Below are 14,989 nucleotides of genomic sequence, written 5' to 3'. Positions count from 1 at the left end.
CTGGGAGATGCTACCGGACAAGGCACCACCGTCTCCACTGTCCACAGAGCAGGGAACAGCATAATGACCAGAAGGGTTCTCAACTTGGAACACCCCCGGCTCCCCTTAGCCTCAGTCTTACACCAAAAAATGGGTGTGCAAGACAGAACAGTTGGTCCCCCCCCCATGCCCAGGGATGCACTCCATGATTTAAGACACAAGAGAAAGATCATGACTATGTCTGACAAAGGGTCACTGAGCCCGGGGGACTGCACACTGAGACAGGCATACTCTTATCACTCCCTAGTCACAGACCATGATGTCCCCAGACTTCCCTGGCTGTGAATGTCCTCATTAGGACGGACCCAATGTATCTTTAGAAAATCCGGCTTGGTTAACCAAGTTACCCAACTGAAGTCTCCTTTTTTTTTTTTAAAGAGTTATTTATTTTATATATGTGAGTATACTGTCACTGTCTTCAGACATTCCAGAAGAGGGCATCGGACCCCATTACAGAGTTTGTGAGCCACCATGTGGTTGCTGGAGATTGAATTCAGGACCTCTGGAAAAGCAGTCAGTGCTCTTGACCACTGAGCCATCTCTCCAACCCTGAAGTCTCCATTCTTAAGGAGCTGCTAGGCCAAGCTTGGGGAGTAGCATGAAAGGGCAGCCCAACTTGCTGCTGACTGCCAGAAACCGCTGCCCCATGGAACTCCAGGCTGGAAGCCTCTGAGCATAAAGGTTCAGAGCTAAAAGCTCAGGTTTTGGGGTCAGAGCCTGGCTCAATCTGACCCCAATATTTGCTGGCTGTGTGGTCTTGGTCAGTCACTCCCTTCCTTGAAGCTCATTTTTCATCAAAGCAACTCTTGGGATGTACTCCCATGTAGTAATAACCAGCACTTGGATACTTCTTATACAGTCAGTCCATGTTAGCTGTCCACCCCGCTCACTGTGCCCTTCCCTCCCTCAACACCCATGCTGTCATCCAATAGGTTCCCTGCACTCCTCTCCCTCTGCCCCTGGCCTTCCTCCTCCAAGCCAGATCCACTCTGGAATGGCTACTCACCATGGGATGGATCAGTGCCTCACGGTTGTGGATGGTGCCCCACGTGGCTATGCCGATGGTGATGACGTCGCCTTCTTTGCAGCTGCTGCTTAGGCTGAAGTCCCGTACCGCCTCGCCCACCTGCTTCATCACACCGGTGTGGGAACCCCCAGTGATGATCCAGGCCCCTTGGGAAGGAGAGACAGGTCATGCTAATCCTACATGGACTCATCCTCAGACTCTCAAGTACCTTGGCAGCTATATCTCCAAAGCAGGATTAAGGAGGAAACACTATACAGTGATAGTATCTTCCTGATGCCTTTCTGGGACCTGAGCTCCCCATGTTACAAAGATGGTGATGGGAAAGAATGGGAAACAAAGGCCATCATCTTCTCTCTCCAAGTCTCTCCTGCACCTCTGTCTTCTCCGTCTCAGGCTGAGGAGCATACAGGGTCTGAGTCTCCTATTCGTCAGCTTCCTTCGGCGTTTGTGACCCAGAGAGTGGTAGATGGTGTCCATCCCTCAGCCCTCCTCCCCACAGATGACAATCTGCCTCCCCAGCTCCCTGAGCCAAGTGCATACATGCTACATAAGTCAAGGCCCTTCGGCCATTGTTTGGGTGCTTAGCTCAATAGACAGTGCTGGCCAGACCTCTGAAATCAGTGCCTTGAAGCCGCATGTGATGTGGACATTAAATAAAATCTAGGGCCTGAAGAGATAGCTCTGTAGTAAACAGTACTGACTGCTCTTCCAGAGAACCTAAGTTCTGTTCCTAGCAGCCATGTTGAGAGGCTCACAACCACCTATAACTTCAGCTCCAAGGGGATCCAATGTCCCCCCTCTGCCCTCCACAGGCATCTGAACACGTGTAGTATTCACATACATGTACACACACACATGCATGCACCCACATGCACATAAGTGCACATGCATGCACCCACATGCATATAAGTGCACATACATGCACCCACATGCACATAAGTGCACATGCATGCACCCACAAAGGCTCTAAGTAAAAATAAATCTTTCTTTTTTAATCTAGCACATTAGCACACGACAGTTGGCTAGAGGGCATCAGAGCAATAAATGGCAAGAAGGAAGTGCTGTCTATAGATGAGGGACCCGAGAAATCTAGCCCAGGCTGGGGTGTGCATTCAGCTACCCCCAAGAGTTTTCCAGATCCCCAGAGATCCCTTCATGCACCCACGGCCTGGGAAGGCCTCAGCACTCACTCACCCGTGGTTTGGGCCACCTTAACCAGGCCTCTCCGGAAGATGCTCTTCAACCTCAGCTTCATGTTGAAGTTCTTGGCCCCACCGGTCACAGAGATGAGGAGGCTGGGGACATCCAGGCCCCAGTGCTGTGTCATAAGCTGGTAGATGACAATGGACGACGTGTCCTGGGAGAGTCGGACATACTGCAGGGGAAGCGCACACTGGTGAGGGCACTTGGTAGGGGACACTGCAAGGGAACTTTACAAGGCACAGGGACACCCTGCAGGAGACAGTGAGGGCATCTTGGAGGGCAAGGGGACTGAGCAAGGGACAGAAAGGGAAGCCTGCAGGGGCCGGTGAGGATTCCCTGAAAGGATGGTTGTTCTGTTCACTCTCGACAGGGAGTGTGGCCACCTGAGCCCTGCCTGCTCAGCCCGGGGCTGAACACCTTCTTGAGTTAACACCCAGAAGGAAAAGTAGCCACAGGGTCTAATCAAGACACGAGTTGTAAGAGGAAAGGGAAGAAGGTGAGGCCCAGAGGAGAGATTCAAGTACAATGGGGCCTCCCTAGGTAAAGCCAAACTATTCCTTACGAAGCCCCAGGTCCAGCTCCCCTGACCCCCACACGCTTTCTCTTCCCTCATCCTTTATGCTTAGGGAGCACCCTAAGCAGACCTTCCCTGCTTCCTTATGTCACCCTGGCACTGGTTCCTCCATATGGTTTTGCCTCCACCCCATTTATTTCCTGCTCCCAGGACTGGCAGAACTCTGCTGCTGACCCCTGAACTGTCACTGGGTTTCAAGTTTGGCCCTGCTCTGTGTACACATTTCCTACCCTCCAGGAAAGGGTGGGGGTGGGAAGTGGCAATTCCCTGGCTTCACACTCCAGAACACCCTGAGCCATGGTGGACTCTTTCCCCTGCTTCCCCTCCCCCTCCCCTCCCCCTCCTCTTCTCCTTTATTCTCTCCTCCTACTCTCCTCCTCTCTCTGTTCTCTTCCCTCTCCCCCTCTCGATCCCCCTTTCCTCTTCCCCCTCCCCTCCTCCCCTCCCACTCCCCTCTCCCCCCTCATTATCCCTTCTATTCTCTCCCATCTCCCCCTCCCCCTCCCCTGTCCCCCATCCCCTGTCCCCTGTGTGTGCGTGCGTATGTCTGTACAGAAGAAAGGGGGTTGTAGATCCACACTGAAGGCACTAAAGTTTTAAACACGAAATGTTCTCCCACAGGCTCATGTGTTCGAACCTCTGGTCTCCTGTTGAAGACACTGTGGAACCTTTTGGTGGTGGCATCTAGCTGGAGCAAGTGGGTTGCTGGTCAATGGGGAGCAGGTCTTAGGGTTGGGGTGGTTTGAATAGGAATGGCCCCCATAGATTCATATGTTTGAATGCTTGGCCATAGAGAGTGGCACTATTAGGAGGTGTGGCCTTGTTGGAGGAAGTGTGTCACTGTAGGGGGGGGGCCTTAAGGTCTCCTATGCCTAACCTCCATCAAGTGTGGAATCAGAGCCTCTCCTAGCTGCCTACGGGAGGCAGTCTCCTCCTGGCTACCTTCAGGTCAAGACGTAGAACTCTCAGCTCCTTCTCCAGCACCATGGCTGCCTGGACACTACCATGCTTCCCACCATGATGACACTGGACTGAACCTCTGAACCTGTAAACTAACTCCAATTAAATGTCCTTTATGAGAGTTGTCTTGGTCACGGTGTCTCTTCACAGCAATGAAACCCTAACTAAGACAAAGGTGAAAACCTCACTCACATCTTCTTATCTCCTATATATCTCTCTACCTATCTCAGCCTACCAAGATGCAGCCAGCAGTCTTACACCCATAACTTTGAGCTCCTCTTACGCCACATGTCTTCTCCACCATGCTGGCCATAAGCCAGAATAAGCCCTTCTTCCTCTAGAAACTGCCTTTTATCACAGGTGGGTTCACACACACTCATTGGGGTCAGGACATGCCTTATGGTTCTCAACAGGTATCCTAGTCACTGGTGGGACATGAGTACTATCCCCCACCACTAGGTGTCCCTGGCTTGGGACTGTCTCTGTCACTGCCCTTGAGGAAACAAACTGTCAGGTTAGGAGCCTGGCCCGGGGTTCGATTGGCTGCAAACCCACCCTTGCTCTGCCTGTTATAGCTTTGAGTAAGAAGCGACACCTCTCCATGCCTCTCTTCCTTACCTGAGGCCAGGTGACAGGACCTTCTTGTTAAAATACTATATCTGTGTTTCCTTCCCACTCCTGCTTCTGAAATGATAACTCTGAGACTAAATATTTATTATAAAAGCCTAGGCCATAAGCTTGGGCTCACCCCGTGACGAGCTCGTAACTTAGTTACCCCCATTTAAACTCTTCTCTGTCTACCCTGTGGTCCTACAGTCACAGCCCGGTTCTTTAAATCTCAGTGTCTCCCTGCTGGCTTATCTCCGTCTTCTCCGTCTGTCCCCTCTAGCGTCTCTCAGCATCTCTCAGCGTCTCTCTTTTATCTCTTACCATTTCCCAGAATTCTCTCTCTTCCTGCCAGTGTCCTACCTCAGCTCACTGGTCATTGGCTTTTTTTATTGACAGGTAATGTTTATAGGAGATTCTCTCTACACCTCCCTCTGTACCTACCTGTACCACCTCCTGTCCAAGGTAGCCTTGCTCAGCCAGCTGTGGTGGCTCCTGCCTGGGCTCTTCACCCTGGACATTTCCTTCTCCCCCCTCCCTTCCAGAGACCTCACCCCCACCACAGCTGCGCCAGGTCCTGATGCCTTAGACCCAAACAGAGAGCGGACCCTTCAGAACTAGCTCACTCCTCCCCTAGGACGCCTTACACTCTCCCCTCAGCTCGCAAGCCTCCTGTGAGCAGGGAGCACCCCCCCCCCCATGTAGAGTGGACTCCATACACCTAGACTCCTACTGCTCCTCATTCTCCCCCGCCATACCCCGACCAGGAAGCCTGCTACGGTGTCCCAAAAGCCAACACGATGAAGCGTGAGAATGACGGAACCCACCTTCCCCACTTTCTGGCTCAGGCCGGTGAAGACAATGTCACCAAAGGCATCTGTAGGCATCTCATGGACGTGTTTCTTTGGGTCCCACTCCTTGCCCTGGAAGGTGTGAGGCTTGATGGCCACTTCAATGTGCTGCTCGTGGGTGTAACCACACTCACACACTACCTTCCTGTGAAGACACCAAGGGTTACCTCCTGTGACGATACCAAGGGCTGTCATGGGAATGAAAGGGCACTGGTGCTCTCTAATGGGACATCAGGGAGACCAGAAGAGAATCATGACATTCATCTCACCCAACAGTGACAAGGTACCCCTCCTGGGTGTCAAGGGGCCATGTGGGCAGTGGGTACGAGGCACCGTTACCCTCCCAGCCAGGTGGCATCAGCAAGGAGCCAAATAAGGATAGGCAGTGAGGTCAAAGGAGACATTAGGCTAGAACTTTGAACTTTTCCTGTGTGGCAACGATGAGGTTCTGTCCCTCCCTCCCTTCCTCCCTCCCTCAGACAGGGTTCAGGGCCAGAAAAACTCAAAAGCTAGAAAAATCATCAGTCACACCGAGAAAGCAGGCTAGGGCAGCCACCCACACCAGGATAGCACAGGTGTGGGAGTCATCTGACGAGGATTTTAAAGCATCCAGGTTAAAAATGCTTCTGTGGGGTTGGGGATTTGGCTCAGTGGTAGAGCGCTTGCCTAGCAAGCGCAAGGCCCTGGGTTCGGTCCCCAGCTCCGAAAAAAAGAATAGAAAAAAAAAGCTTCTGTGAGTGACTAAAACCACCCCGGACGCCAACCGAAGCTTCCAGAAAGACAGAGAGAACAACTGGAACACTCAACTCTGCAAAAGGGAATGACCAAAAGAGAAAGTAAACCAGAATATAAACACACAGACCCAGGGGTTGGGGATTTGGCTCAGTGGTAGAGTGCTTGCCTAGGAAGCACAAGGTCATGGGTTCGATCCCCAGCCCTGAAAAAAAGAAAAAAGAAAAAAAAAAACACACAGACCCAGAGTTTCTGAGACCTGCAGGGCCATCAGAAACCCAGAGGGAAAAGATAAGACAAGACTGATAAAGCCAGGTAAAGGAAGAATGCCCTAGACTTCCTGTTGACCCATGGATCGAAGGAAATGCCAAAGATCTGCTTGAAGTAACCAGGAAACTCAACGTATTTGAGCTCAAAGGTGGAGCAGGCAAAGCATTTCTTATCATCGTTATTTAAAACAAATAAAACAGGAGGTGAAGCTTACAGCTAACTTAAGTGAGGATAAGCCCAAAGAGGGAATACATCTGGTGTTCTGTCTTATCATCTTTGGTCATGTGGGAAAAGGAAACAGAACAAGAATAATCCTCACAGGCCTTTGCCTTCCCCTCAGAGATGATGCCCTTCTCATGGTTCATACAATTCTCTCTAGAAGGCCACCTTGTGGGAAGAACATCCTGTTCGCTGCCCCATCCGTAGTTCAGAGTAAGTTCACAGCCTCCTTACCTGGGCTCTTACAATTTGCTTTAAACAAACAAAAACAAACAAACAAGCAAACAAATCTACAGATTCCAGAGGCTGAATAAGCAACAAACAATGTAAGGAGGAGTTCAAATCCCAGCAACCACATGGTGGCTCACAACCATCTGTAACGGGATCCGATGCCCTCTTCTGGTGTGTCTGAAGACAGCTACAGTGTACTCATAAACATAAAATAAGTAAATCTTAAAAAAAAAAAAAAACTTCCAAAACCAAAGAAGAAAAAGTGCTTGACATCAGCAAGACAGAAACGGCACCTGCTAATTTCTCTCCCGTGCATGCATATGTGCCTGATACCCAAATAGGCCAGAAGAAGGAATTTGTGTTCCTGGAACTGGAGCTAGAAACAGAGATGAGACACCGTGTGGGATCTAGGAATTGAGCCGTGGTGCTTTGTTTTTGTGGGTTTTTTAATTTGTTTACTGATGTACATGAGCATTCTATTTACATGTATGCCCGCATGACAGAAGAGAGCATCAGACAGAAGAGGGAACCAGATATTATTACAGATGGTTGTGAGCCACGATGTGGTTGCTGGGACTTGAACTCAGGACCTCTGGATGAGCAGCCAGTGCTCTTAACTGCTGAGCCATCTCTCCAGCCCCAATCCTGGTACTTTGAAAGAGCAGCAGGTGCTCGAAACTGCTAAGCCATCTCTATAGCCCAATAGAGATTCACCTGCCTCTACCTCCCAAGTGCTGGAATTGAAGGTGTGTGCCACCACAGCCAGCTTAAAAACAGCATACTTATTATTAGAAGCTATGGAAACCATAAGGAGAGTCAGTGCTGAGAGACTAAAAACTACAACCCAGAATTCTATAGCCAGCTAAACTATCCTTCAGGAATGAAGCCAGCTGGCAAGGGATGCTTTTAGCTGAATGACCATTAAGGAGGTTTGTCAACCGATGAACAACTCGAAGGGATGGCTAAAGTGGGAGGGCGTGCAGATGTAGCTCAGTTAGCAGGGTGCTTCCTAGCATGCTCAAAGGCCTGGGTCCAGTCTCCAGCATTGCATGAACCAGGCACTGTGATGTACCCCTGTGACCCAAGTATCCAGGATCTAAAGCAGGGAGATCTTAAATTCAAGGTCACCCTCAGCTACATAGGGAGTTCAAGGCCAACCTGGACTATAAGACATTCTGTTTGGTTTTTTACCCCCCCCCCTCCCCGCCCGGAGCTGAGAACTGAACCCAGGGTCTTGCTCTTGCTGGGCAAGCGCTCTACCACTGAGCTAAATCCCCAACCTCTGTTTGGTTTTTTAAAATGTTTAATCAAAAGTGAAAGCACAAATGAAGACATTGTGAATACCAAGAGGAGGAATATGAAGACGTAAAGAGAATCAGTACAACTCATTTCTCTTGAGCTTTTAAAATTATGTGGATGGTTGAACTGGGTCAAACGTGGAATTCTCAACCATTGTAAGTGAGGAGAGGTGGAAGGAGGTATTTCTACAGTCTACTGCTACTCTCAGCATGTCAACACTCCTGGATGATGACACACTTTGTTGTGTAACTTTCATAGCCACAGCAGCCACAAAGAAGCTGAAGTGAAACAGAAAGAAAACAGAAAACAGAAACAAAATGGCAGACTTAAGCCAGAATGCAGCAACAATTCTATTAAACACAAATGATCTAAATATACCCATTGATAAGTCGAGACTACACCAGGAGTATGATGCCTTTAGTCCCAGCACTGGGAAGGCAGAAGCAGGAAGATCTGTGAGTCTATGGGTGGGAGAGAGGGGAAAAGAGAGAGAGGGAGAGAGGGAGGGAGAGAGACAGAGAGACAGAGAGAGACAGAGAGACAGAGACAGAGAGAGAGACAGAGACAGAGAGAGACAGAGACAGAGAGGAGAGCAAAGAGACTGACATGGGGGTTTAAAAAAACAAACCAAACAAACAAACAAAAAAAGAACCTAGTCATTATTTACAAAGTATCACCTCAAATATATACAACTAGAGAATTGTTTAACAGTAAAAGAGTCAGTGGATCTCAAGGGCTACCTATTAGAGGGCACAGGTCCCACTGTGTGTGACACAGACCGAGAGGCATATGACTCCATTCTATTTTGTCTTTTTTTTTCCCAGAGCTGGAGCTGAGGCAAGCACTCTACCACTGAGCTAAATCCCCAACCCCATGACTCCATTTTAATGGCATTCTCCAAAGGTCAAATCTATAGATGTTTATGTGAAGACTGGATTATTAGTTGCTAGAGGGTGAGAAAAAAGTGTGTGTGTGTGTGTGTGTGTGTGTGTGTGTGTGTGTGTGTGTGTGTGTGTGGTGTCTGTTACCACAAGGGGAAGTACAAGGCCATCTCTGTGGGAACAGAACTGTGTGCATCCTGTGCCAGTGGTTGCACATGCTATGTGGCTGGTGAATGGGCACAAGCCAAGCGCACTCTGACCGAGACTGAACTCTCACTGTTGATAACAGCACCACACAGAGCAGAGCATCCTGTTCTGGACCAGGATGGAGAACACCACGGGGGGTATGAAAGCTCATTTTACCAAAGACGAGAGGGATGGCATTGCCTGGTGGGATCCCTGGCATCATTAGGCCAAGATACCACACGCAGGCCTTACTCAGGGGTCTGTCCCTGCTGTTCAACTAATGCCAGCCACAAAGGGAGGCCACACAAGTGTTCCTTAAGATCCCTTGTAAGCCAAGCCAGCAGTGGTGGCCTATGCTTTGGGCCTGGCATATCTTTCCTTTAAATCTGTACTTATTTTCAAATGAAAAGTTGAACGCATACAATAGAAGCCCTGCACGAAAAGAGGAGAGACAGAGGCACAATATACTGAGTCTTACAAAAGACGGGGTACAGCTGAGGCAAAAACCAGATGGAGTCTGCAACCCAGACAAGCAGAAGAAGATGGCTGAGCTAGGGGAGGCAGTCATATCTCCCTGCCACTGCTGGGTTTGGGAGTTTCTGTCTCTATTTCTTCATTCCCTGCCCCCACTCTAGAGGAGACTCTGGGAACTTTTGGCTTGCAGGGATTGTTTTGTTTTGTTTTGTTTTGTTTTAAGACAGGGTTTCTCTGTATAGCCTTGGCTGTCCTGGAACTTTCTCTGTAGACCAGGTTGGCCTCAAACTCAGAGATCCACCTCCCTCTGACTATTAAGACCCTACAGTTCCTGGTTCCCCGATTCTTTGGAGATCAAGAAGCTCTAAAGACAGGTAACAGAGCCCTGACCCACTAGGCTTGATCTGTACGTTGCTGCCACTCGGCTACAGCCAGACTCTGGACAGGTCCCTGGGCAGGTCATCTGGCCCTCTGTCCTAGGCTGACCTAGCCACAGAGTGCATTCCACACCCCGGGAGACTCTTAGGGGCATAAAGGAGACGGCCTGGACATGCTCCACAAGTGTCTCCTGAGATGAGATGGGTAGACTTGGGGATTCTCAGCCTGGCATGAACATCAGATACTCTTTCCCTGGCCCTGGCTGAGGCAGCGTGAGCAGGTTCCCCTTGACCAGGAGAGATGGAACAGAGCCCTTAATCAGAGCCACGCCACTTACCCTGCATCCGAGAGCTTGGAACTTTCCACGAAATACACACATTCCTTCTTCTTGATGTTCTCGGGAATCCATGAGCTAAGGTTTTCTTGCTGGGAGTTAAAAAAGAAATGTTGACATGAGCCCATCTACCCCAGGGTCTCCCTTAGTCATTTCTCTGCTCCCTGACCATCTGCCATTGAGACATCCAAAGGTACATCAAAGCCTAAAAGCACCATGGCTGGGGTTTGTACCTGGCTGGGGTGTGTACCCAGGAGACAAGGATGAGCCTACACAGTCATTTTTGGGGGATACCTCATGCTCAGTGAATATGTCCACACCGCTTTGGGGTGGTATGTTATGGAAAGAGCTTCTGAGGTGAAAATCTGGTACCTGGTGTCTTCACCGTCGAATGCACTTTCAACATGATCACTCTGAGGGGGCCCATTCATCCCATTTTTGTCTCACTCGGAAGCCCCGGAAGCCATCTGCTCCAGCGGCAGACCCCAAAGTCCAGGAACAAGACAAGAAAATGCCCCCACCCGAGGAGCAGCCTGAAGGGAGCCACATGAACGGGGAATATTTTATCTCAGGATGGGCCATCTGCGCTGTGGTTAATCATTCATAATGCAGGAATGCAACCCATGGGGCATCCCGGCACCCATCAGTGAGGTTTCAGGTTACCTCACCCTAACCATCTGATAATAAAACGGTTACCTGTCTTAACCCTGGGTCACTTTGCTTCTGTAGCTGACCTGCCTGTCTGAGTTGTTCTGAGGCTGCAGTCTCTGACTGATACTCCTCTCCTGGCATGAGTGGGTCACCTGACCTTTGGGCTGCCTCTGTGGTCCGGAATGTAGCAGGCTAGCCATCAGAAGCCTACCTTCTCACTGCTGAAGGAGCACAGAAGCCTCCTGCTCTTGCAAAGACTGCTATTGCTTCGTCGGAGATTGGGGACCATGCCCAGATCAGTGGCCCTCCGGGACTGCACCCCAAAGCCCTCCTCTTGATCAGAGTCAGTTCTTCTCTGGTCCAAGGGCTCCATCCTCCACGGCTCCAGATCCACCAGAGGAGAGAGATCTCTAGATGCCTTTCAGGGATGTCTCTTCTCATTTGTGAGGTTGGGGGCTCTGGAAAAAAAAGAAAGACACCCCAAGGGGTTCTAAAGAGATCTGAAAGAGGAAGGCGAGGCTGTGGTTCTGAGAGGGACCCACCCACCCACCCCCTGTTTCCTCTCTGGAGTCTTCATCTATTTTCCCTTTGTCTGGACATCTCTCCGAAGCTTCCAGAGCTCTACCCGTGGGCAGAGCCCTCGAGCAGTCTACGAGCACACATGCCTCTGAGGACCATCGGCACCAGCTCCTAACGGGGCATCTCCAAAACTCCACTACTCACAAGCTCCCTGAATCGGAACCCAGACCAGTGAAGGGAGACAAATCTCAGTGGCCAGCGCATGCCCCGAAGTTTTGCATCTTGCGATGACAGAAACCAGTTGACTGCTTTCACTTTCCAAAAGGAAAACAAAAAGCCCCCGATGGCCCACAAAAATAGGTTTCGGGGAGTCTCGTACTGCTCCATCCCGAGAAGCCAGTCTGTTGGTGCAAACCCTTCTTCCTTGGCTCTGCTTTGAGGAGGTGGCAAAAAGCTGCCAGTTTTCCAGCCCTTAACCACTAAGGGAAATGGGCGGGCTGTGGTAAACTGGCTGAATGAGAAATCCAGGCAAAACCAAAGAAGCCCTCGGCGCCTGAATTGCCATCAGATCCTGAGGTCCTCCTGTTGGGAGTGTCAGAAAGAAACTCAATTCTAAAGCCAAAGCCTCCCTGAGCAGGCATTATGGCCGCTGTCCATGGTTAAAAAAGTAACAGAGTTCTCTCCTGTCCTCTGTTCACTGATGGATAAATAAAGAAACTATGTTGAAGATGGATAGGGACTCATGCCTTTAATCCCAGCACTGGGGGGTAGAGGCAAGCCAGTGTTTGTGTGTGTGTGTGTGTGTGTGTGTGTGTGTGTTTGTGTGTGTGTGTGTGTGTGTGTGTGTGTGCGCGCGCGCGCGTGCGCGCGCGCTCACAGAGTATTCCAAAGAAAAAAGAGTGGACAGACAGACAGACAGGCAGACAGGACTTGGCAGAGCCTATACCCTGGATACAACATGACATCTATAAATGTGTTTATCGGGTCATCTGCTCTACCTGTAGACGACAGCAGGCTGGAACAGAGCAAGACCCCCATATGGGATAACCCTCCAAACCTGAGCTCTATACACACACACTGGTAGAGACAGGAAAGGACCCCGATGTGTGTGTGTGTGTGTGTGTGTGTGTGTGTGTGTGTGTGTGTGTGTGTGTAGGGAGAGTGACACACCCTCTACTATGGCCTCAGGCAACTGAGTTCAGCCCCTTTGGAGATTGCCTGTTAGGAATGAATGGCTGGAGAGCCAAACCCGATTGGGCTCTGGGCATCTTCCAAGTAGCTATTCATTCTCAAGACCCCAGGACCCAGGATGTATCTGGGCACCCACCCCAGCACACGAAAGTCCCGGAAAACATAAGGGACTTTATTGGGAGGGAGGCCTCAGGAGCCCTGGCTGGAGGCTGGGACATGTGGCACCTTCTTTACTTCACTCCCTGAAAACTGTGCAGCTCTCAGGCTCCCCGGTAGTTCTCTGCTTGCTCCCAGGCATCCTGGACATACTGGCCTGGAAATCAGTTCAGATATTATAAACCGCTAAACACAGGAGGCTAACGCCCCCCAGCCCCCTGTGAGGATTCAGAGGAAGAGCCGGGAGCCGGGAGCCCGGAGCTGGGAGCTATAGCGCGTAGGCATAGACCGCCCTGGCTGACATTGAATCTGTGCCCTGTACTAACTCCAGAGACTGTACCTGGATGCAGCTCAAACCCAGCAGCCCCTCGACACCCCAACTTATGCCTCTATCCCAGGGCACACCCTCCCCCAACTCAGGCTGAAATCTGTGCACCAGAGAGCAGTCAGCATTCCAACTCATGCCCGCACCCAGGTCGGAGACTTAATCTTTACACTTCTGTCACACTCAACGAACACTGCAACCCGCCCCCTGCACCTCGCACTTCACACTCCCTTCCCGCCTGAGCCCCTGCAGTCGGCATTACCTTCCCCCAACTGAACCCCCTATTTTCTCTCCAGATACTAGGTCAGCGCCCCTTTACCAGCGCCGGGTACCTGCTCAGAGGCCGCGCACCCCAGCGTCACACGCGCAGCTGCGCAGGACAGCCGCAACTCGCCCACATCTCACCGCTAGGTGCAGCCTGAACGGCCCGCCCCGCACTCTGCGTCACTCAGCCTGATTGCGTAGCAGCCGCAACTAAGAACGTGGAGCCAAGCATGGAGGGCCTCCTGAGATGCTCCACCTTCGGGTCAGCCTCTTTAGGACACCTAGAAAGGCACTCGCGGGTCCGGGGGGTCAGATCCTCCACAAAGTGTAGGAAGAGAATTGTGTGTGCCTTGTTTTCAATCCCTGAACCACGGAGGGGGCAGCCTGGGATAGGGAGCCAGGGCGCCCCTGCTGGACCTGAGCTGACTTAAATACCTGACACACTCCTGCCTCAGTACCCTCCTGCTACAAGTCCCTTACAGCCACCATCACACTACGAGCTCCCAAAGCCAAAGCCAATACCCAGAGGGTGACTTTGGATGTGAAGACTGGGGAAGTCTCAGGGTCCCTCCACATGTAACACACAACAGAGGGGACAAGGAAAAGCCAGAAGGATCGATCCTAAATTGAGCCTACAACTGGGTTGGTTTCAAAGATGCCTACCTATTCTATCCATCCCACCCCAGTTATCCTGAATGTGTTGTGCCTGGTTCCTAAAAGTGACAAGAACTATATCGACTCCTGGGGAGACGGTCGAGACTTTCTTCCTCCCCAAATCGTATTCCTCTCCATTCCCAACATCAATAGACAATGCCCGACAGAATTCCTGAGCCATTGGCCTCAGTGCCAGGAACTCGGAGAGGATTGGTCTGTGACCTCAGATGTATTTAGTGGGGGATCTGCCCAGAAAGTCATGGCTGGCCAGCAACTTCCTTCCTCATTTCCTCCCCAGGGTACTAGTCCTCTGTGCAGACCCTGATTCAGCACATACTACTGAAGGCCTTTCTACAGCTGCCCTGTGGCTTCCCCACCCCAGATGAGTGGACTAGCCTATGGATGCTCACCATGCCTGACATCTCCCCAGTCTGGATGGATCCACGACAAAAATGCATGATTTGCAGGGATAGTACTCATGAAATGCTGTTAGAAATAATGTCATAGGGGGAGGGGGCTGCCTCTCATCCAGAACAGTGGTAAGGAGGGTCACAGGCCAGACAAACGTGCTCGTGCTCACCGGTGCAGCGGCTCTGCTCTATTAGGCTGCATGCTTCACGGGCATCCAGATGGCTTCCCTGTCCACTGCTGTGTTCCCGGTGTCCGGCAACTAGGGCTCGTGGAGTGGTAGATTAGGGAATGAGCTGCCACTCCCAGGAGAGATACCCAGACCAGTGGTAACAGTTAAGGAAGTGGTCACACACACCCCACCCTCGTGCTGTCTGCGCATGCTCCTTCCCTAAACTATCTCATTAACTGAAATCACCATGGGTAGTTAATATTTCATAAGACAGTAATTGCAGCATGGCCAGCTGATAAGCAGACTGGCCTCTGGTTCCAAGTAGCCCAGGCCCCCTGTGGGCCATCATCTAAGGTGAATCGGTCAGTGAACTGTGCATCCCCAT

General features: G+C 50.9%; 1 protein-coding gene across 25 annotated transcripts in view; it reads right to left on the bottom strand.

The window, feature by feature from the left end:
• Window positions 1-14,760, bottom strand: part of Trpm2 (transient receptor potential cation channel, subfamily M, member 2) — a 50,388-nt gene extending 35,628 nt beyond the window's left edge. For 17 of the 25 annotated variants that reach the window (XR_015644606.1, XR_015644603.1, XR_015644600.1 and 14 more), the window contains exons 1-6: window positions 13,439-13,487; window positions 11,127-11,373; window positions 10,268-10,356; window positions 5,237-5,405; window positions 2,261-2,441; window positions 1,046-1,212 (exon numbers count right to left, since the gene is read on the bottom strand). Coding sequence is in view for 5 of the 25 variants with exons in the window: in XM_087597151.1 (XP_087453277.1) it covers window positions 1,046-1,212; window positions 2,261-2,441; window positions 5,237-5,405; window positions 10,268-10,356; window positions 11,127-11,288 (768 nt within the window). In the remaining 20 variants the exon portion in view is untranslated. Of the gene's footprint in view, window positions 1-1,045; window positions 1,213-2,260; window positions 2,442-5,236; window positions 5,406-10,267; window positions 10,357-11,126; window positions 11,374-11,638; window positions 11,742-13,368; window positions 13,488-14,604 lie in introns of those variants that run through there. The other 8 variants (XR_015644601.1, XR_015644605.1, XR_015644594.1 and 5 more) reach the window with 5 other exon arrangements.
• Between the last annotated feature and the right edge of the window lie 229 nt (window positions 14,761-14,989).

Source organism: Rattus norvegicus, chromosome 20 (genome assembly GCF_021556685.1).
Source record: "Rattus norvegicus strain SHRSP/BbbUtx chromosome 20, alternate assembly SHRSP_T2T, whole genome shotgun sequence".
NCBI lineage: Eukaryota > Metazoa > Chordata > Mammalia > Rodentia > Muridae > Rattus > Rattus norvegicus.
The sequence above is the reverse complement of the archived record's forward strand: the minus strand, read 5'-3'. Positions and strand labels throughout refer to the sequence as shown.